The sequence below is a fragment of the Hypoxylon trugodes genome, assembly GCF_022578975.1.
Source record: "Hypoxylon trugodes strain CBS 135444 unplaced genomic scaffold F4822scaffold_5, whole genome shotgun sequence".
Classification (NCBI taxonomy): Eukaryota; Fungi; Ascomycota; class Sordariomycetes; order Xylariales; family Hypoxylaceae; genus Hypoxylon; species Hypoxylon trugodes.
Window position 1 is genome coordinate 2,634,757 of NW_026250020.1, and position 17,125 is coordinate 2,651,881.

A 17,125-nucleotide genomic window follows, 5' to 3' on the forward strand; every position below is an offset into this window, starting at 1 on the left:
ATAAACAGACCATGAGTAATCAACAAGTCCCCTATAGTTTCCAGTGAGAATTGGGGGATTAGCAGGGTCGCGACGTTCATTTCTAGGTAGCGCTTCCGCTGAAGTAGGATTCTTCAAGATGTCAGCATCCGTTCTAATCCTAATGACCATACTTTTATCTCGCATTACGAATATTTCCTTAGGAATTTCATCCTAAGACATCCATACTAGCAGTCTTAGCGGTACGGAGACCATTGGACCCCTAGCTACCATAAGTGTTTATTCACAGTCGACATCCACCAGCATCAGAATAGTAACAAGGCGTTTCCAATTGCCCCTATCTCCACTGAAGTCAGCGCGGGAAACCGTCACTCACGCCTAGCCCCGCCTCGCTTCAGGAGGGTTCAGTGCGCCACGGACGACTATGATCCCCGAAACTTGGTGCGATGTGTGCTGTAATTTCAGCCTAGACATCGCTAGAGAAGCAGAATTAACGCCTGGTTTCAAGAATCGGTATCAAAACAGCGGGTATTATGCCGGTCGATTCGAGACGGGGTATCAAATCGACTGCCAATGCCAATTCATAAAGGAGTCCAGATCCTCAGGTTGCGAATACTGCAGATTTCTTAGCGAAGTTATTGATACGTTCATTCCGAACCAGACTATCGATGGTGATTCGATGCTGCTGTGTCTGCGAGAAGATAGTACATTTATACATTTTCTCCCCACGAATCCTAACACTATCAATGGACGGATCAATTTTCAAGGAGTCGTTTACATATATCGACCAACTGGTATGATCTGAGCGACTTCTATATACTACCTAAAGCAACGGCAATATTAAAAGTACTTCGCTGATTCTGTGTTCTTAGATTCGATATCGAAGCAGTCCGGCTCTGCCTATGCACATATCCCAGTTTTACCAGATATCAAGCCTCCAAGTTCAGAAGAATCATTCACCTACCTAAAAGCTTGTCTGAAAACCTGCATTGAGACTCATGATTCTTGCCAGCAGGATCTCTTGTCGCCACCAAAGCGTTTGCTTCAACTTGGGACTCGCGGAAATGGCTCAGTTCGACTTTACGAAACGCCTAATGATTTTCGGGAACCATATGTGGCTCTAAGTTACTGCTGGGGCAAAAGCAGCGTCCTAAAAACCGAAAGCTCAAACATTCAGTCGCTGATGCGGGGCTTCGATCTTAAGCAATTGCCAGCAGCCGTGCAAGATGCAGCTTATGTAACTCAGAAGCTTGGGCTGAAATACCTTTGGGTTGATGCGCTATGCATCATACAAGATAGCAAGCTGGACTGGGAAGATCAATCAGCTAAAATGTGCTCGATATATGAGAAAGCACATCTAACCATTATCGCATCTTCATCTGACGCAGCGAATGTTTCCTTCCTCGACCATAGTGCGCGGCCCGAGACGTTCCATTACCATGTCCCCGGCAAACAAGACATACTTTTGGGAGCTAGAAGGGAGTGTAAGAGTGGTCATCATTTCGATTCATCTATGGGGATAGGGAATCGTGTGGCGCCGGATCCTACAATAGTGAGGGGTTGGACGCTACAAGAAGCGATATTGCCAACTAGAGCCATATCGTATTCGACAGATGAGCTTCAGTGGCATTGCCGATCGACCCGATCTTGTGAATGCCAAAGCAGGACAAATGACCAACAGGTAGCAAGCTTTCTCATCGGACGAAGCCAACTAGAGACACTCGAACAATGGGATAAGCTTGTGCGCATTTACACGCAACGACAACTCACATACCTGGAAGACAAATTCCCTGCGATATCTGGAATAAGTCAACTTATTCATGAACAGACTGGATGGCAGTACCTAGCTGGGCTATGGAAAGAGCATTTCATTTCTCAGCTCCTATGGACGCGACACAGTTTCCACCCTTTTTTCGAAGATGCGGATACGTCAATGCCGCCTAAATTTAGGGCTCCGAGCTTTTCGTGGGCGTCCCTAGAATGTCCGATCATTACCTTTACAACTAATCCCGATGTTGTAGAACAGGCCGCTACTTTGCACGAAGATGCGAAACTTGTAGATTCGAACATTTTGTTATCAGGTGTTGATCCATTCGGCCGGGTAGAACTTGGATCGTCTATAACAATGGAGGGGAGAATGATGCAAGACGTAGAATTGCACGGTCCAATGGATGATGAATACGCGAATTACTCTGTTCTGCTCGGTGGTAGAGATTTGACCTTTGAGGCAGATATCCAGCTTGAAACCTTCTGTTTTACAGCTGCTAACGGCCTCCCACAGCGGACCGCTAGAAGGTCAGCTAAACCTGCTAATGAAGGGTTTATAAAATTGGAGGGTAGAACAATGGTGTCTGTGTTCTTGTTAGCACACTCCCAGGATGCGGACGGTTTAGGCACGCAATTCTTTCTTTTCCTTAGTGCTTCCCCTTTGAATAGTAATCATAACCGATACGAACGACTTGGGGTATTGATGATGGGAATCAATTCGCAAGAAGGATACAATCTGTTGGATTTCAGTGGTTTACCAGTTCAAAGGTTCACCATTTTTTAGCGGTTCATCTGAGCTGAGAAATGGGATTATCTAATCCGTACGAGATAATTACCTTTTAAATACATAAGATGCTTGCCTAAGGCTTACTAATATTACTAATATTCCCCCATTACTCCATATATAGAAATATCAGAGTCTTAAGCACGATACAACAATACTGTCTCTGACTTACCTAATACATTATAGTCCCCTAAAATGGTGAGAGCTTAACCTTCGAATGACGCTAAATATACGCTAGACGCGCTAGGGATGGGATGTTTTAGGAGCCTCTTTACTGGGTTGGTGGGGTAATATCCCGCTATTACCACCTGTAGATCCCGTCTGCAAGGCACAAGTGGAGCATCTTCTACTTACATCTTTCATCATTCACCTCTTAATCTTCAGCCATCCTCATCACATTGTCCATTCCATCTCCAATCCATTCATATAAACCGACACCCAGAAGCGAAAATATAATCGACCGGTGATAAATAAAGGACCCCGTTAAAGAAGCAATCTCATTCAATATTTAATCAAGATGCCTAGGGAGCTTTTCCTGACGGCGACCGTCAAGGACTCCGATTTCACAATGGCATGCGCCGTCTTGCAGGGCATGACATGGATGTCTGCGCGCCAATCTATCCATCGCATTCTATTCTACCAAGGTCATCCACAACCAAAGCCTCTTAAGAACGTGCGTGCTTTCCAGCAGTCGCGTTACCTACCTCTATGGAAAGAGTTAAGCAACCAATTGGCTCGATCATCGTACATTTTACAAGCGGCCTACGAGGTAATTCCGGATAGGGATCTTGGAAAAGGAACGACAATGGAATTTAATTCTTTGCCCGGTTTTTTGCGCTGGACAGATTTACCTGATCCCCTCCGAGATACGCCAGTTACGTCAAGAAAGAAGATTGAGATCCCAGAACAGGTCAATTTACCGATGGCTATGATTGACAACGGTTTCCAGTGAGATTGACCGCAAGTTAGCACCCTAGCCAGTACTAATGCATTTTCCTAGGTATAAGAACGAGATAATCCAAGAGAGCCATTCTTATGTCAGGGAGAATATTGAATTCATCTTCAGCAGATATTATCATCTGCCAGATTCTCCAGGACAACCAGTGGCGAGTCTTCCTGCGTGGGCGGATCTTCGCCCATTAGATCCAGCCCAGAAATGGGTGTTGAATGTAAAACTTAACCTACTCGATGATAGTCAACCAGACAAGTTGAAGAAGGCGAGCGAGGAGCTATTAGCGGTGAAGATGGAACTGGATATATTATTCGAGTTCAAGCCTATCGACCGAAGAGTATTTGACACGAGGATCGCTCCCCCTCCTGCGATCCCCGGGCGTGGTTAAAGCTACTTGGTAAGCCGAGTAGTCCTCTACCTTCTCTGGCATGTTGAACTAAGCTTGACACAGGTCGAGAGATGCCTGCTACGTTAGACGAATAGATAATGAAATATATGAGATACCCACCGGAAAAGGCAGTATGTTTCCTTTTAAATTTGTAACCAAGGATAATGATTCGCAAGGAAGCCCTATGTTCTCTGAAACTATATCAGAGACCCTTTATATGCAGTGCTTTGAACTATAGTGTGAAGCTAGTAGCCGCACTTCATAGCCATAGAATCTTATTCATTACCATCATATACACGACCCGATGTTTCTTTTCTTTGGTTGAAGTTGTAAGAGTATATACCAAAAATGCGCTTCCGGCCTTGAACCTAAAGGGCAAATAGCAGTTGCCTCAGGTGAATAGCCATGAAGAATAACGAAGGCTCGCGCCTGCCCGCGCTTGCCCCTGGATAAGGGGCGACGAACCTTGTCCTCCTTGGCCTCCAATTATCTAGAGGAATAGTGAAGCTACGACCCCTATCGCATTATAAGGTTACCTCCAGGGCTATGATATTTAGAAAGTCCTTCCTGCCGTTGACACGTTATTCATCACGTACCTTATGTGCCTTAAGTAGAAAGTTCTTTCCCACGCCGTGAGCATGCCCTATCAACAACGCGCGTGTTACGCCTAGGGCTAACAACACCGCGGCAACACGCTCCTCCTTCACACAATGCTTCACCTTCATTTAACCATACATATATGCGGGTCAACTCGGTACAAGAGAAATTTTTTCGCAGCAGGCAGATACACATAATCTATACTTGACATATTTTTGTTGATTGAGGCATCTTCAAGGTGATCGATTATACATAAAATACATAGGGTATCATAGCGTCTTTCATCAATCACCATCATCATTATTGACAAGTATCCTCGACCATCTATTCTTGTCTATTCCTTCTCCTTCAGTCTTTCTCCCCTTGTCCTGCCACTCTAGGTCCTCGCAGAACCATCGTCGATCTTTCCACAACACCATCGACATGGCTTCCAACTACGGCGGCAACGGCAGCTATGGGATTCACCCTCCGGGCTTCAATGCCTCCTACTATAACACATCTAGATACTCTGGATATTCTTCTGCTACCCAACCTGCCGCCCAGCGAATGCCCGTCTGGAGTGCTGTCACTGCTAATCCCGCAAGCCGAAGAGAGCCGTCAGTTGACCAACATTTCGGAAATCGTGGCGCTGGTGAGTAACCTGACTTGAAATTTCTACGTCCAGATTGAACTTACTGATTTTATTTCATAGTAGCACCTACTTACCCTGTTTACCCTTCTCATCGGAGTACCACACCTTGGTCTGAGATAGGAAAGCCTACTGCTAACCGTAACACTGCGAATTGGAGCCAATCGCCTAACCGTTCTGAAAGTACGGCGGCTCCTCATCCTCCAGGAGGACTATCCGATAACGAGGCACGGCCGTCCAATACGCTAAAGCCTAGAGTTGTGCTCCCCCCGGCTGGTAGCGACACCCGCACCGTTACACAGAACTCTACCAACACCCAGAGACCGCATCACCCCCCGACTGGGCCTCGTGCCACAGCGTCTCCCATGCTCTCATCGCCGAATTTCTCACCCACACCTTCTGCGCCTAGAAGCGGAAGCGCCCCGCAGAGCCCTACTCTAAAGCCCAGTAAGCGCCAGATCGTAACCGATCCACGCCAGACCTTAGTCAATAGTCCGACCTTCGAGGCTCTCTACACTCCCATCCAGGCCCGTCAAAACAACCAGAGACAACAGAATCAAAATGGATACCAGCAGATCCTACAGCAGCGTTACCAAGGCCTGAAGCCCCCACATAACGAGCGATATCAACTTCAGAACGGACACTACCCGAAGCGTCCACGGAGCACCCCCGCTTTTCGGGACAATGTTAACGTGCCCCAGAGGCCTCACGGTCACGGACATCTGCAGCCGCCGAAGAACGCCGAACCTATCTCCCCTGCTGAGAGGATTAGACGCCAGGAAATTATAGACGAGCGGGCCCGGAGCTTCGACGAAGAGGATGACAACATTTTCTACCCATACGAGAATTAGGCGTATATGGGAATATCTTGATTACCTGCCTATTAGGAGATAGAAAATGCGAGGAATCAAAAAGGGCCTGAAACTCGTCGAGAAATTCTACTTCCATTGTCATGGCACGGACGACGTTCTAGGAGTAGCTTGAGGAGTAGGAGGCTATTAGGGCAGGACAGGTTGACATGCAGCATCGTTATGGTCTTACGGCTAGCCGGCACAGTAGTCGTGTTTATGAAGCTTATAGGGAGTGCTTCACAAAACATGAATGCTGATGCAGGCGTTGATAGGGTTGCTTTCACATATTTTGTAGGCAGTTAAGGACATTTCTCATGATACTGTTAATGATTCCATAATGCAATGAATGTGATATTACGAAGCGTTTATTTTAGCTATGGGAGAATATGCTTTTACAATCTATTGTATATGAATGTGTAGTACCATATTAGTTCTAACATACCTAGGTAGCTATACTTTTTCAAATTTATGTCGAGGGGGTTTTATCATTCACATATGGGTAATCAAATGACATGAAATGTATCCAGGTAATGAATATAACAAATACGTAAGTACATTTAGAAGTAAACACAGAGTATATACACTTATTGAGTCCACGATACCGGAAGAAGTCATCCAAAACCGAATGCCATACACCATTTACTCGTATCTTTTATGTCTAGATATTTCTCTACGATTTCAAAATCTAATAATCTACAATATGAAGTCAGGGAAACGTACGTTTCTATTCTATTTTAATATATTAATCTTATAACATTGGTCTATACACGACTCCTGGTTCATACTTTCCACAAGTCTAGGAGAACTTGAAACAATCTACCAGGTAATAAACATACATTCTTCAGACTATGATTCCACAAACTTGTCCTATTCCCAGAATAATTCTCTAATGGTGTGATTTTCACAGCTCCCCTGATTGGAAGTTGCTTATTGTTCCTCCTATGCATATATATCGGCCTACTATACTCCCATTTCTAAGGAACCATGGAAGCCCTGTTCCCGTCTCAAGATCGATACTCGGCATTATCATCCCACATTTAGGATGTATCTGGGTCGGTCGTCAGTGTCCCGAACAGCTCGCACTTGAACCAATCAGACTCGTATTTCGAACACCCCTTAGGACAATGTAGTTATTTTGCTGCCTAGTATTAGCCGCTTCTTACTCCACGTTCTCATATTACTAAACCACTTCATTTACTCGAAAACATCTATTTACTCCACGATGTTACATAAGGAGTGGCGGTATTTGCAAAGTGACATGATTTTAAGTCCCTCTCGGGCCCGACAGCATAGGCCAACTTCGCGACGACCTTCCGATCCACACTATCTGGGCAATTCTAACATTAGCTGAACACCCACTTATTGGGGCTCTTAAGCCTTGAGTTTTATGAATTAATGAATTAACGGGGCCACATATTACCGCAGGATTTGTTCAATATAGGCGCCTTAAGGGCCCGGATTTCAAGGTACTTCGTCTTAAGGTATCTAAAAACAGCTATTTCGAAACAGCTAACAACTAACAACTAGTATCCTAGCCGGTATCAAAAGGCATCAACTACAGATATTCGGTAGCCAACGACCAGACCGAATTGTTCTAGAAGGACCCTCAATACTGCTCCTTTGATGGCGTCATAACTAACCCATTTTAATAAGGATGAAATCGACGATAGCCTAAGTAGTAAACCTGGGGCTTGCTCTTCTCTGCTCATTGACAACTTGGGATTGGTGCCTTAGCTTCGAGGGATTCGGGAATTTAAAACTAAATCCTCTATAGGTAACGTCGCATTAATACACACCCCGCTGAGTGGTTCATTTAAGAACTCCATAGCCTATCCAACTCCTCTTGAAGCCTAGTATATGTTGATAGTTAGTATAGCGATACGTTTGTAGTGGATATGATATGTCCTTTTGATGAAGCTGTTGGAGGCGAACCGTTTCGATCTACTTGATTAGACCATGTTCGACATCTATTATTGATATTAGGCCCGCTCCCCGTGCGGCGTGGTTACTACCTTTTACCGGGGAGCAAAAGAGTTAGCCGCGCAAAAATCTAGCCCCAAACTCCTAACGTGGTAAATGCATCTTGTTCTTTGGTAGCTAGGGTGCCTGGATAGTTAGGATTATCTTCATGTTGGCCGTGGCTAGCCAATAAGATACCGCGCAGATAATAGTCATCGAAGTCCTCGCCGCGCGATCAGCCTTAAAACTATAGCATAGGGCAACAACCAACTCGATTTGAGTAACCGTTGAAACTAGATATCCACATATACGCGTATGTCAGGAATGAATCATCATAAACCTGGGTACAGAAGCCTTTAAGAATACTAGCCGCCCAGACTTAGACATGCTTAAAAAAGATAAGGAGGACTTTTGAACCCTGGGCTATAGGGCTGTTTCCACTTAATGAATTCTGGGCAATACTATACTTTATCCTCTAGTTAATATTGGTGCTATAAGAGGTATCCCGAGATGTTACACGGACTTAAGAAGCATCGGAGTGCGTCAAATGGAATACCCCTGAGCACTATAGCTCCCACGCCCAATCCCAAACTCATTAAGCAAATCAAAAGGTCAGGATCTCCATCCTTCGCCAACCCTATTCCATACGTAGCAATGACCCTACACAGCGAACATTACAATGCGTGGGCGATGGCAACGATATGCGAGGCTATGTGACCAGGTCAGGTTATATGATTATACTATGAGCTGAATTGGCACCAATTTCAAGGCGGGTAAGTAATATGTATTTTGCTACCCTGGCATCAGGATCATCATTTGAGTCTGCATGAAAATGGTTAGCTACAGTAGTACGGGGTAAATTTTACCAAGCTTTTATATGTGTACGCCTGACCGTCGCATTGAACAGTATCGTGAATTCATCTATAGTGGATTTGCATGAACGGACTGGCCGTCGATGCAGCGACAATTTGTCGGCTCCTTTTCACCCTTTTTGAAGCCTTTCGGGCTACCGAAATACAACCTGCAAACCCCCCCGGCCACGTCCCCGTTTCTTCTAAATGGCTCTTGCATGATGATATACGTACACCGCGTTCATCTAGGTATACAGAGACATGAATTAAAAACCATATCCACATACGTATGATAATCACGATGATCTAAGCAAAATTGCGCGGTACAGATCCTACACATACGTACTTCCTAGTAAAATACAAAATTAAACATTGCCAAGCCCGGGCCGGGCTTGCGCTTTGAAAAGAAAACGGATAGATATCGTTTTGCGAGCGCTAGGTTCGGAAGTGTATCTGTGCAGCTGATGGGTGTTGTTTTCTTTCTAAGTTAATTCTTTGCCCCTTCTAGAACCAACGAGCGAAGCATCCGTGCCTCTTCCTACGTAACGCATTCGGTGCTTTCTTCCATAGATTCATGACCTATCACTTTCGTCACGTTGTTTGCCCTTTTCCTGCATATATACCTTCTTCCCAGCATACCTGCAACAGCAACGGCAAGACCTTGCGTGTGTGCGATGTGCGACGGGAAGGAAGCTGGTCGCTAGGGCCTAGTTAGCTACCTAGGTACTACCAAGCAACAGCTGCTAGGTAGCTAGCTGGGTTTTTTAGGGGCCCCCGCTGTCCGGTGTCCGTCGTAGAAAAGACTTGTGAGACTTTTTGGGCTTCCAACGGCAGGGGTGGGAATCCTTTTTGCTTGCCTACGGCACAGCTGTACACATAACACCATACTAATACTACCGCTGTAAAAATGTGCCTATGTGTGTGCGCTCGCGTTCGCTCACATGGCTATTGCATGGACTTTTGTGCCACTTAATGTTGCAGTAGCACAGGGCTGGTCCATCGCGGCCACTAAGGAGGCTATCTACAATGTAGCTAGGGGCAAGAAGATCAGTCCAGTCCAAGTTCAGCTCGGGAAATCCTTTCCACTCGGGTCTCGTCTCAAGTGTCGGCCGATTCGCTCTACCTATCTTGGATTCCTGACTCATGTACGATGATGCACAATAATAATTAGTTACGGAACCGACTAAGCTGCTTTGGTAGTTGGTTGTGTGTCGACACAGGAAGGAATAATCCGTTTCTGTTCGAGGGAGTCACGGAGTTTTGCGAAACAATCAGAATGCCCATTTCGCTTTGACGATGTTCATCAGCTCCCTTCCCCCCAAACGTGGTATCATCCTTTCGTCCTCCTAATCATCATGCTTTGATATCGCACGAATGAATGCTTTCTTGAGCCCCGCTAACCAACCCATCCATCCCACCTAGGTATGTATTATGGGCTCATACGTACATACATATATACATACATGATGTGCTCCATTCCTCCATGTATGTAAAGGTAGCTAATTGGAAATATCGGCAAGTCTATCTAACCGCCCGCGGAGGCCCCGATTCTTCGGTTAGCACACTCGGGAAGGGCCCTTCGCACGTAAAATAATTTGGCGGTGTAGAAAATATCGACCCAGACAAGCAAGGCAAACATGTAACTTCTTGCCCCCCTCGTCTGTGCCCGTATGTCCCACCAACTCGGTACCATACATATACACCAAAGTTAGACTTACATTAGATACCGAATCATGCTCGGTCCGCCGTCATGAACCAATGGCGCTTCCTCCTCCCCCCTCTAATCGCGCACAGAAGCGCATTGAAACCCTTGGATCGGATGCCCCCCTTCACCCCTTTAGAATTCTTTTTCCAAAATAGTCCGATATGACGATGAGGGTGGCCCGATCACGATCGTTCCCGAGGGTCTCGGAAGGATGAAATTGCGGTGGGCGCAGCCATATCTACCATTTACCAAAAAGGGGGAATCTTAGGAAAAATAAGGCCAGTCCTAACCAGGCAAAAGTAATAGCCGCCGCATACATAGTATGTACAACATGAAAGAACAATGAACGTGCGTGAGTGAGCGACAACCTGGAAAAAACCTGTTGCTCGGGGAATCCCAGACAAGGGATTCGAGTGAGGTTTCACACCCTTCCTGCCTCTCTACCTACATAGTAACCCGAACTACTCATGTAGGCAGCACCAACAAAAGGGTTCGTCTCATAAGGCAAGGTGGGTATAAATGCGCGAGCTCGTTAGGAATCCTTCGTTCGAGAAGGAAATTTGGAATGTTATCTATAATTATGGATTAACGATTCGGAGATTTCAATCGTCAAAGAAAGTACCAACAATTACATACCTAACGAAACGTTACGTAGATACACTGCCCTGCCAAGCGGCGAAAAACCACGTTTTTTTCGCCTTGTTTCTTTTTTCGTAACCACGTGCGCTAATCATGTTAGCTCGAGAAGCTATTAACTTATCGTCACGGGAGGAGTGTCCTTTTTACGTATAGTAGTAGCTTGCGCGCTTCGTCTCGGCGGCCTTAGTATAGTGACTCTTTATTGTATTATAACTGCCATAGTCTTTGAAGCTGAAGGGCTAGACGCCAAGCTAGCCTAGTAAATGTCTCGATCAGTACTAGCCAGGTTTGGTCTCCCCAGATTTGGGGGCGGATTTATTCCGCTACCTAGGTACCACTACCACATCCTACTGTGGAATCAACATATTGTAGCCGCCCCCAAAGTGGGACCGACGTCTACGTTATGGTAAGGCTGAAGTCCTACCAAGGTATAGTAAATCGTATACTCGTTTGCCTTGTCAAATAGTATAAGGCAAATCCTGTATCCCGTGAATCGAAAGTTGGATGCCTGTCCTGACCGCCAGACGTAGCACGCAAGATGGCGCTACTTTCGACTAAGCCAAGCAATGTCGGTCCCGGCGTATTTTGAACGAAATCAAATACATTTTCCCACAAAAACTTACCCATCATTTAATATCAGGGGCCGACGTTACACCAAGAGCCGCTGATAATAGGACTTTGTATAGTCATAATAGGAAGCAATGGGCGATATTATATATCGATACGCCGTTTCGAACCTCGATACCCAAGGCCCACAAAGTATAAGGTACCTAAGATAATGAATCCACCGCTTAGTACTGTAGGTACACCACGTAAGTCGAGTCGGCGTCGTAAAAATTGGGAAAAAAGGTATCGATGCCTACCTGACTCGACAGATCCCCACGTAAACCAACCTCTCAAAAATTCGCCTCGCCCTCACCGAAACATGATCGTAAATTAATTTTTTGAACTGTTTCCTTTCTCTGACCAAGGTACTTGCCGTTAGCGTCAGATCCTAGCGGCGGGGACGAGAGCGAGGAACAAGTCCGCGAGACAAGCTAGTGAATCCTCCAGGCTTACGCCCTAGGATATGTCAGGGAGTTTCAACCTAAAAAGCCTGCTGTCATTTGCATTCCATCGCGACATTACCTATATTCCAAACCCGCAAATACCATAGTAAGAGAATCCCACGGCTACCGCCGACGGTCGGTCGGTCCCTGCGCTACTACCGCTCGCCTTATGAACCGTACTTTGTGTATGTACGTCTGATGGAGCGCGGAACAAAACAAGACGACGTACCTATTCGCAGCTAAAAATAGCAATGAAAATAAGTAGCACCCGGCTCATATCCATAGGGCAGAGGAGTGGGGTTTCTCGCCCGAAAAGGGTTCAACATCAGATCAAGTAGCCTCAAACTTGACAGACGTAAACAGGCGAATGGCCACGTCGAAGATATACCGGGGGTACCTCGCTGCCCAAGATGGTCATGGCACAAGGATGAACGGAAAGTACCTCGAGAGTTCGTGGGATAGTATAGACATCGTTAATTGCACACCTCTACTTGAGGAGACTTCCTGACTACCCCATCGCCCTATACGTAGGAGTGTTATGCTCGTCGCGTGATGTTATCGACACCACCCACCAACCCGTAGTGCATGATCGATCCATGGTCCGCGCTCTAGCAACTTGGTCTTGATGTGAAACAATCCAATAACTTCACCAGATAACCCAAACCGGGACCGAGCCTTCTTAGACGCAATACCGATGTGATACTATGCATCATCCAGAGCATAGTTGGATCAGAATCGTTCATGCCTTCACGGCACAGAAAGAAAAGTACTCAAATTGCTATTGTTGGCGATCAGCAAGGTGTGTTGGAGCACAGAAGGCTGACCTAGATTAAATGCCTCGTTCTAGCGACATCATGAAAAGCCGCGGCGAAGAGGCACGGAGCGGAGAGTTGCCACGGCGGGAGCTTCTCCGTAGGTAGGTATCAGTTGGTTTGACTGAAGACGAAACCAAATATATCCTCGGGCTTTGCTTTCACTAGAAGGAGCTTAGTTCCCGATCTCTCCGATTAACTAGGAAGTACCTGCCAAAGCCCGAATCTTGAAAATGATCGCAGTTCTTTCCTATAGCAATCTGAAGTCCGACCTTGAAGTCAGAGATATGTCCGCGCCGGGGCCGTCTGTACTACGTAAATCGTCCCGGTTCAATCCGGCCGCGGAAATGAAGAACGGGAGGTTTCGGTACTGACCATCTAGTTCGCTTAAAGCCGGTGGTTGACAATGTATTGTACTGTATCAAATCAAGTTTATGGATGGCCCCCAACCCTCCATATCACATCATCATATGATTCCTACATATATAGTGTTATGTATGTAGGTTGATCATGTCGTTATTCCTACATACATACACGTCGGAGCCTTGCTCAATACCTACATTACGGGCTTAGGTAAGCCCCGAGGCGACGACGGGGCGAATAAGTCAGTCAGCCATACACAAAATTTAAATTCAATCAATCAAGAAAAAAAAATTGATCAGAATCTGCAGTCAGCAACGTGCATGCATACACATGTGATCACAAGACATTAGCATTACGCTTCTTCTGAGTTAAAGATCGACGGAAAAGGGGTCGAGATCGTAGGTTCAGGTCAGCTAGGTCCTCGCAGAAGGGCACAGCAGGTAGTGTACCACCATCGTACAATCGTCCTATGATGTCGTTGGGCTCGGAGAAGGTCCTACATATTCAGATGTAATGTTGTGACCCGCCTTGTTGTATCTCCGGCGACACGAGGAGAACAAGCTGACATCCGTTGGTGGACTCCGCAATGCAGCCGGGTCCCATTGCGGCGAAAAAGAAGATTATTATGATGTTAGCTTCTTACGGCATCGTATTAGTGTATTGCCCTATGTACCAAGGGAGGGAATAGAGTTGAATATTTCGGCATCTTCCGCGGGAAGTACGTATACGTTGGTTTATGTTAGTTCTGTGATGTTGTTGCTTCGACCCCGAGTAGATCGATAATCGAGACGAGAACGTATTAGGGACATCATCCCTTACGTTTGCACACATCCGACTTGAGGATCGTGATGCGAGACTAATCTACTATAGGTTACGTACGCATGTAAGTGGAAGTTCTCCACCACATCCCGCGAGAATAATGTCAGAATAAGAGCGAGCATACTATACGTATGCATCGTGAGAAAAAAAAAAATACTAAAACTAAAAGATGAGGGTACGTGCCGTTACCAGTAGCGGACCATTCACTAGATCGGGGCTAGCCTTGTGGGTTCCCTTAGGAAAGTCGAGACCTGGGTTCTGAAGAATTGTAAGGATCTTTGCCTGCCACGCAGGCTTAGAGTCGTATCGCGAGGCTATCGAACCCCGCGAACTTGGACGCGATGAAACTCTTCAGAAGCGGAAGTACGTCGCCCCGACCTTAGCTTTCCGACCTCTTATGTACGGTTATGTTTGAAATGGGTACCAACAATATCAAGGTAGTACCTACGTAGCTGCGTAGCCATACATTCCGGAATAGCTACTCGTCGGGTGGGACAACAGGGTCTCGTTTGCTGCTTAAGTGGAGTAACGGGAGTGACTAATATATGCAACTAGTTTGCTTTAAGAAGAAAATCTTCCAACGTTGGTAGACATGTTGCATTGTTGCATAGGAATAGCCTACCTGGGTATAATGTATAATGTGACAGGCGAGTCTAAGGACTTTCAGGGCCTAGCGTTGAAGTGACAGATCTTGCAGGTTTTGCAAAAGAAAAATATAGAAGAGAAAGAAAAGTAGCAGTAGCCTGCATGGTAAGCTGAACGCGCGGTCAGCAAACCGTTCGCGCGCATCTTGGTTCCTATAAGAAATAGCCGCTTCCCTTACCCACTGCATCCGAGGTGGTAGATTTGATGAAGCGAGGGATGGAGACTGGTGGCATGCCATCCTGGTGAAATCGGTATTTTAGATAGATAACTTGTAAGGTTGCTATGACTTCACACACCCCAAAGCGAGTAGGGCCGGTACTGTATGCAAGGTAGGATAGTGTTACTAGCCTGCTAGCCGACTTAGTAGTACGTAGGTAACGTGGAGTGGGGATGGATGGAGTGGAAAAAAGGGGATCAGGATCGGTCCACACGCAACATTTTACTTACCATGGTTATCATATACCGAGGCTTTGGTCAGCCTTACGAGAGTAAGAGAGAGTTCTGACATTTCAGGGTAGCAAGGGGAATTGCTACGGTGAAGGGAGCCCGCCTTTGAAATTCCCGTTCTATTTTGCCGACTTGGGAACGCTTGACAAATTAGGATCGCCTCCCGTAACGGATACAGACCCGCTCGAGCCCGCGTGGGAGGTTCATGGAAAATAATTCAAAAACATAGGTGCCTAGACAAGTACATTATAATCCAAGGATTGTCAGCTAAAGTGGGTTACCTCATAGTGGGCTCTGCAGTACCCTTTCGCTCGAGCCAAATATTTGTTCCATGACTTTGTCCCTATGAAACTTGAACGGTAAACCAGATTTAGACGAAAGTCCCTCCGTGTGGAGTTTCGCTCGCTTCGTAAGGTCAAGAATGGTTAAGTCCCAAAGAATCTAGTAATCAGGGTCCAAAAATTAATTAGTCAGTAAGCAATATATGTTATCTCTCCGCCTGCAGCTATTGTATGATATACAAACTTGTATAGATGATTAAGCTGCTCATCATTGAGAATTGTAATTAATTCAAGTGGAGGAAATTATCTCCAGCTCCATAGAAGCTGGATGGTATTCTGGAAGATCGGCCGAAGTTTTCGCCCGAGCTTCCTAGTTAGGCAAGTTAGGAGAGGAGAAGCCCGCGGGAACGGAAGCCTCGGTACTACTATGTAAGGATATGCCGCACAAACGGGCTACCTTCATGTAGGGTGTGTTGTCATCGCATATACATATGCAATTTGAGCGCTGGTATGTTCCTGAATTCGCCAATTTGGGACATCCAGCTAGGAAGAAAAAAAATATTTCGTGATGTGTGGTACTCTTTATGAGCCGTTAAGCGACGACCCCAAAACTTACTCTGAAACGTCTCTTTATCGAAATCATAGCATCTACCCTCCGTAAAGTTAGCGATCCAAGACATAAATGTCACCCCTGTTGGGACCAGGCCTGTCTTGTTGCTACGTTGAACGTGCGCATACCATGTTGGCGGCAATGTTTGATAGGTAAGAGGAGGGGTCTCAGGATAAAAAGAGAGCCAGCGTTGCTGAAGAATTGGCATTCTAATATGAAATGTGTGATGGTGCGTGATATGTACTCCAATTAGTCCGTCGACGTCGTAGCAACGTGAGACCCCGGGGGACGACTCGATAAGGTTCCTCTGCAGATGAAAGGGGTCCTAGAAACACATATTAGACGCACAACAACGTGCCATCCGCAGCGGGAAGCAATTTGCTCCGGCTGATCAATTCCAAGTAGCCGGCGAATGGGCCGTCATTGCGGGGACGCGTGGGCAATGCCACTGGGTATTCAAGTTGTGTCAAGTTCGCCCCGGAGGTCTGATAGAGGGCTGAAAAGAGGGCGCCGGGCGCCGGGTTTGCTCGGGCGACTTGCTGATTGTCCTAATACTCATCTAATCTGATTTGACAAATGGCGGTGGGGCCAAAGGATTCATACCGTACCGTAAGGCATTGACGCCGTTCAGCCCTCGATCCAGCCTTCTACGTCAAAACAGTTGATGGAGGCTGAACTACCAAAACTAATTCCCCGTCATAGCGGTTAGGCAATTAGGAATCGACACATCCCAAAGAGGGTTTTCAGGTTTGGTGCACTGATAACGTTTGATTCGCAACGTTAACCCGGGTTTTCAATATACTAGGGTAGCCATATGTCTCTGCCAATGACGATTGGGCCGGAATAGAAGCGAACGAAAACCGAGGCCATTTCGGTCTGCAGTATGTTGTGATTCTCCGCGGGTGGTAGGATATCGCGCATGTAAGTATGCTGCAAGGGGCCGTGGAATTGCATATGAGGATGAGGGCAAGGCGAGAAAAAAATTTTTCTTTCTATTCT

General features: G+C 46.2%; 2 protein-coding genes across 2 annotated transcripts; both read left to right on the forward strand.

The window, feature by feature from the left end:
* The first annotated feature begins 8 nt into the window (after positions 1–8).
* F4822DRAFT_263401 (HET-domain-containing protein) lies at positions 9–2,704 on the forward strand. Its single transcript, XM_051454611.1, has 2 exons — positions 9–773; positions 852–2,704. The coding sequence occupies exons 1-2, from the start codon at positions 404–406 to the stop codon at positions 2,528–2,530; spliced, it is 2,049 nt and encodes a 682-aa protein (XP_051314731.1). The 5' UTR covers positions 9–403; the 3' UTR covers positions 2,531–2,704.
* Positions 2,705–2,884: 180 nt separating this feature from the next.
* F4822DRAFT_404482 (mediator complex, subunit Med18) lies at positions 2,885–4,158 on the forward strand. The gene is made up of 3 exons (XM_051458207.1): positions 2,885–3,478; positions 3,531–3,879; positions 3,934–4,158. Exons 1-2 carry the CDS (start codon positions 3,048–3,050, stop codon positions 3,868–3,870), a joined length of 771 nt encoding a protein of 256 aa, XP_051314732.1. The 5' UTR covers positions 2,885–3,047; the 3' UTR covers positions 3,871–3,879; positions 3,934–4,158.
* Positions 4,159–17,125: the final 12,967 nt, after the last annotated feature.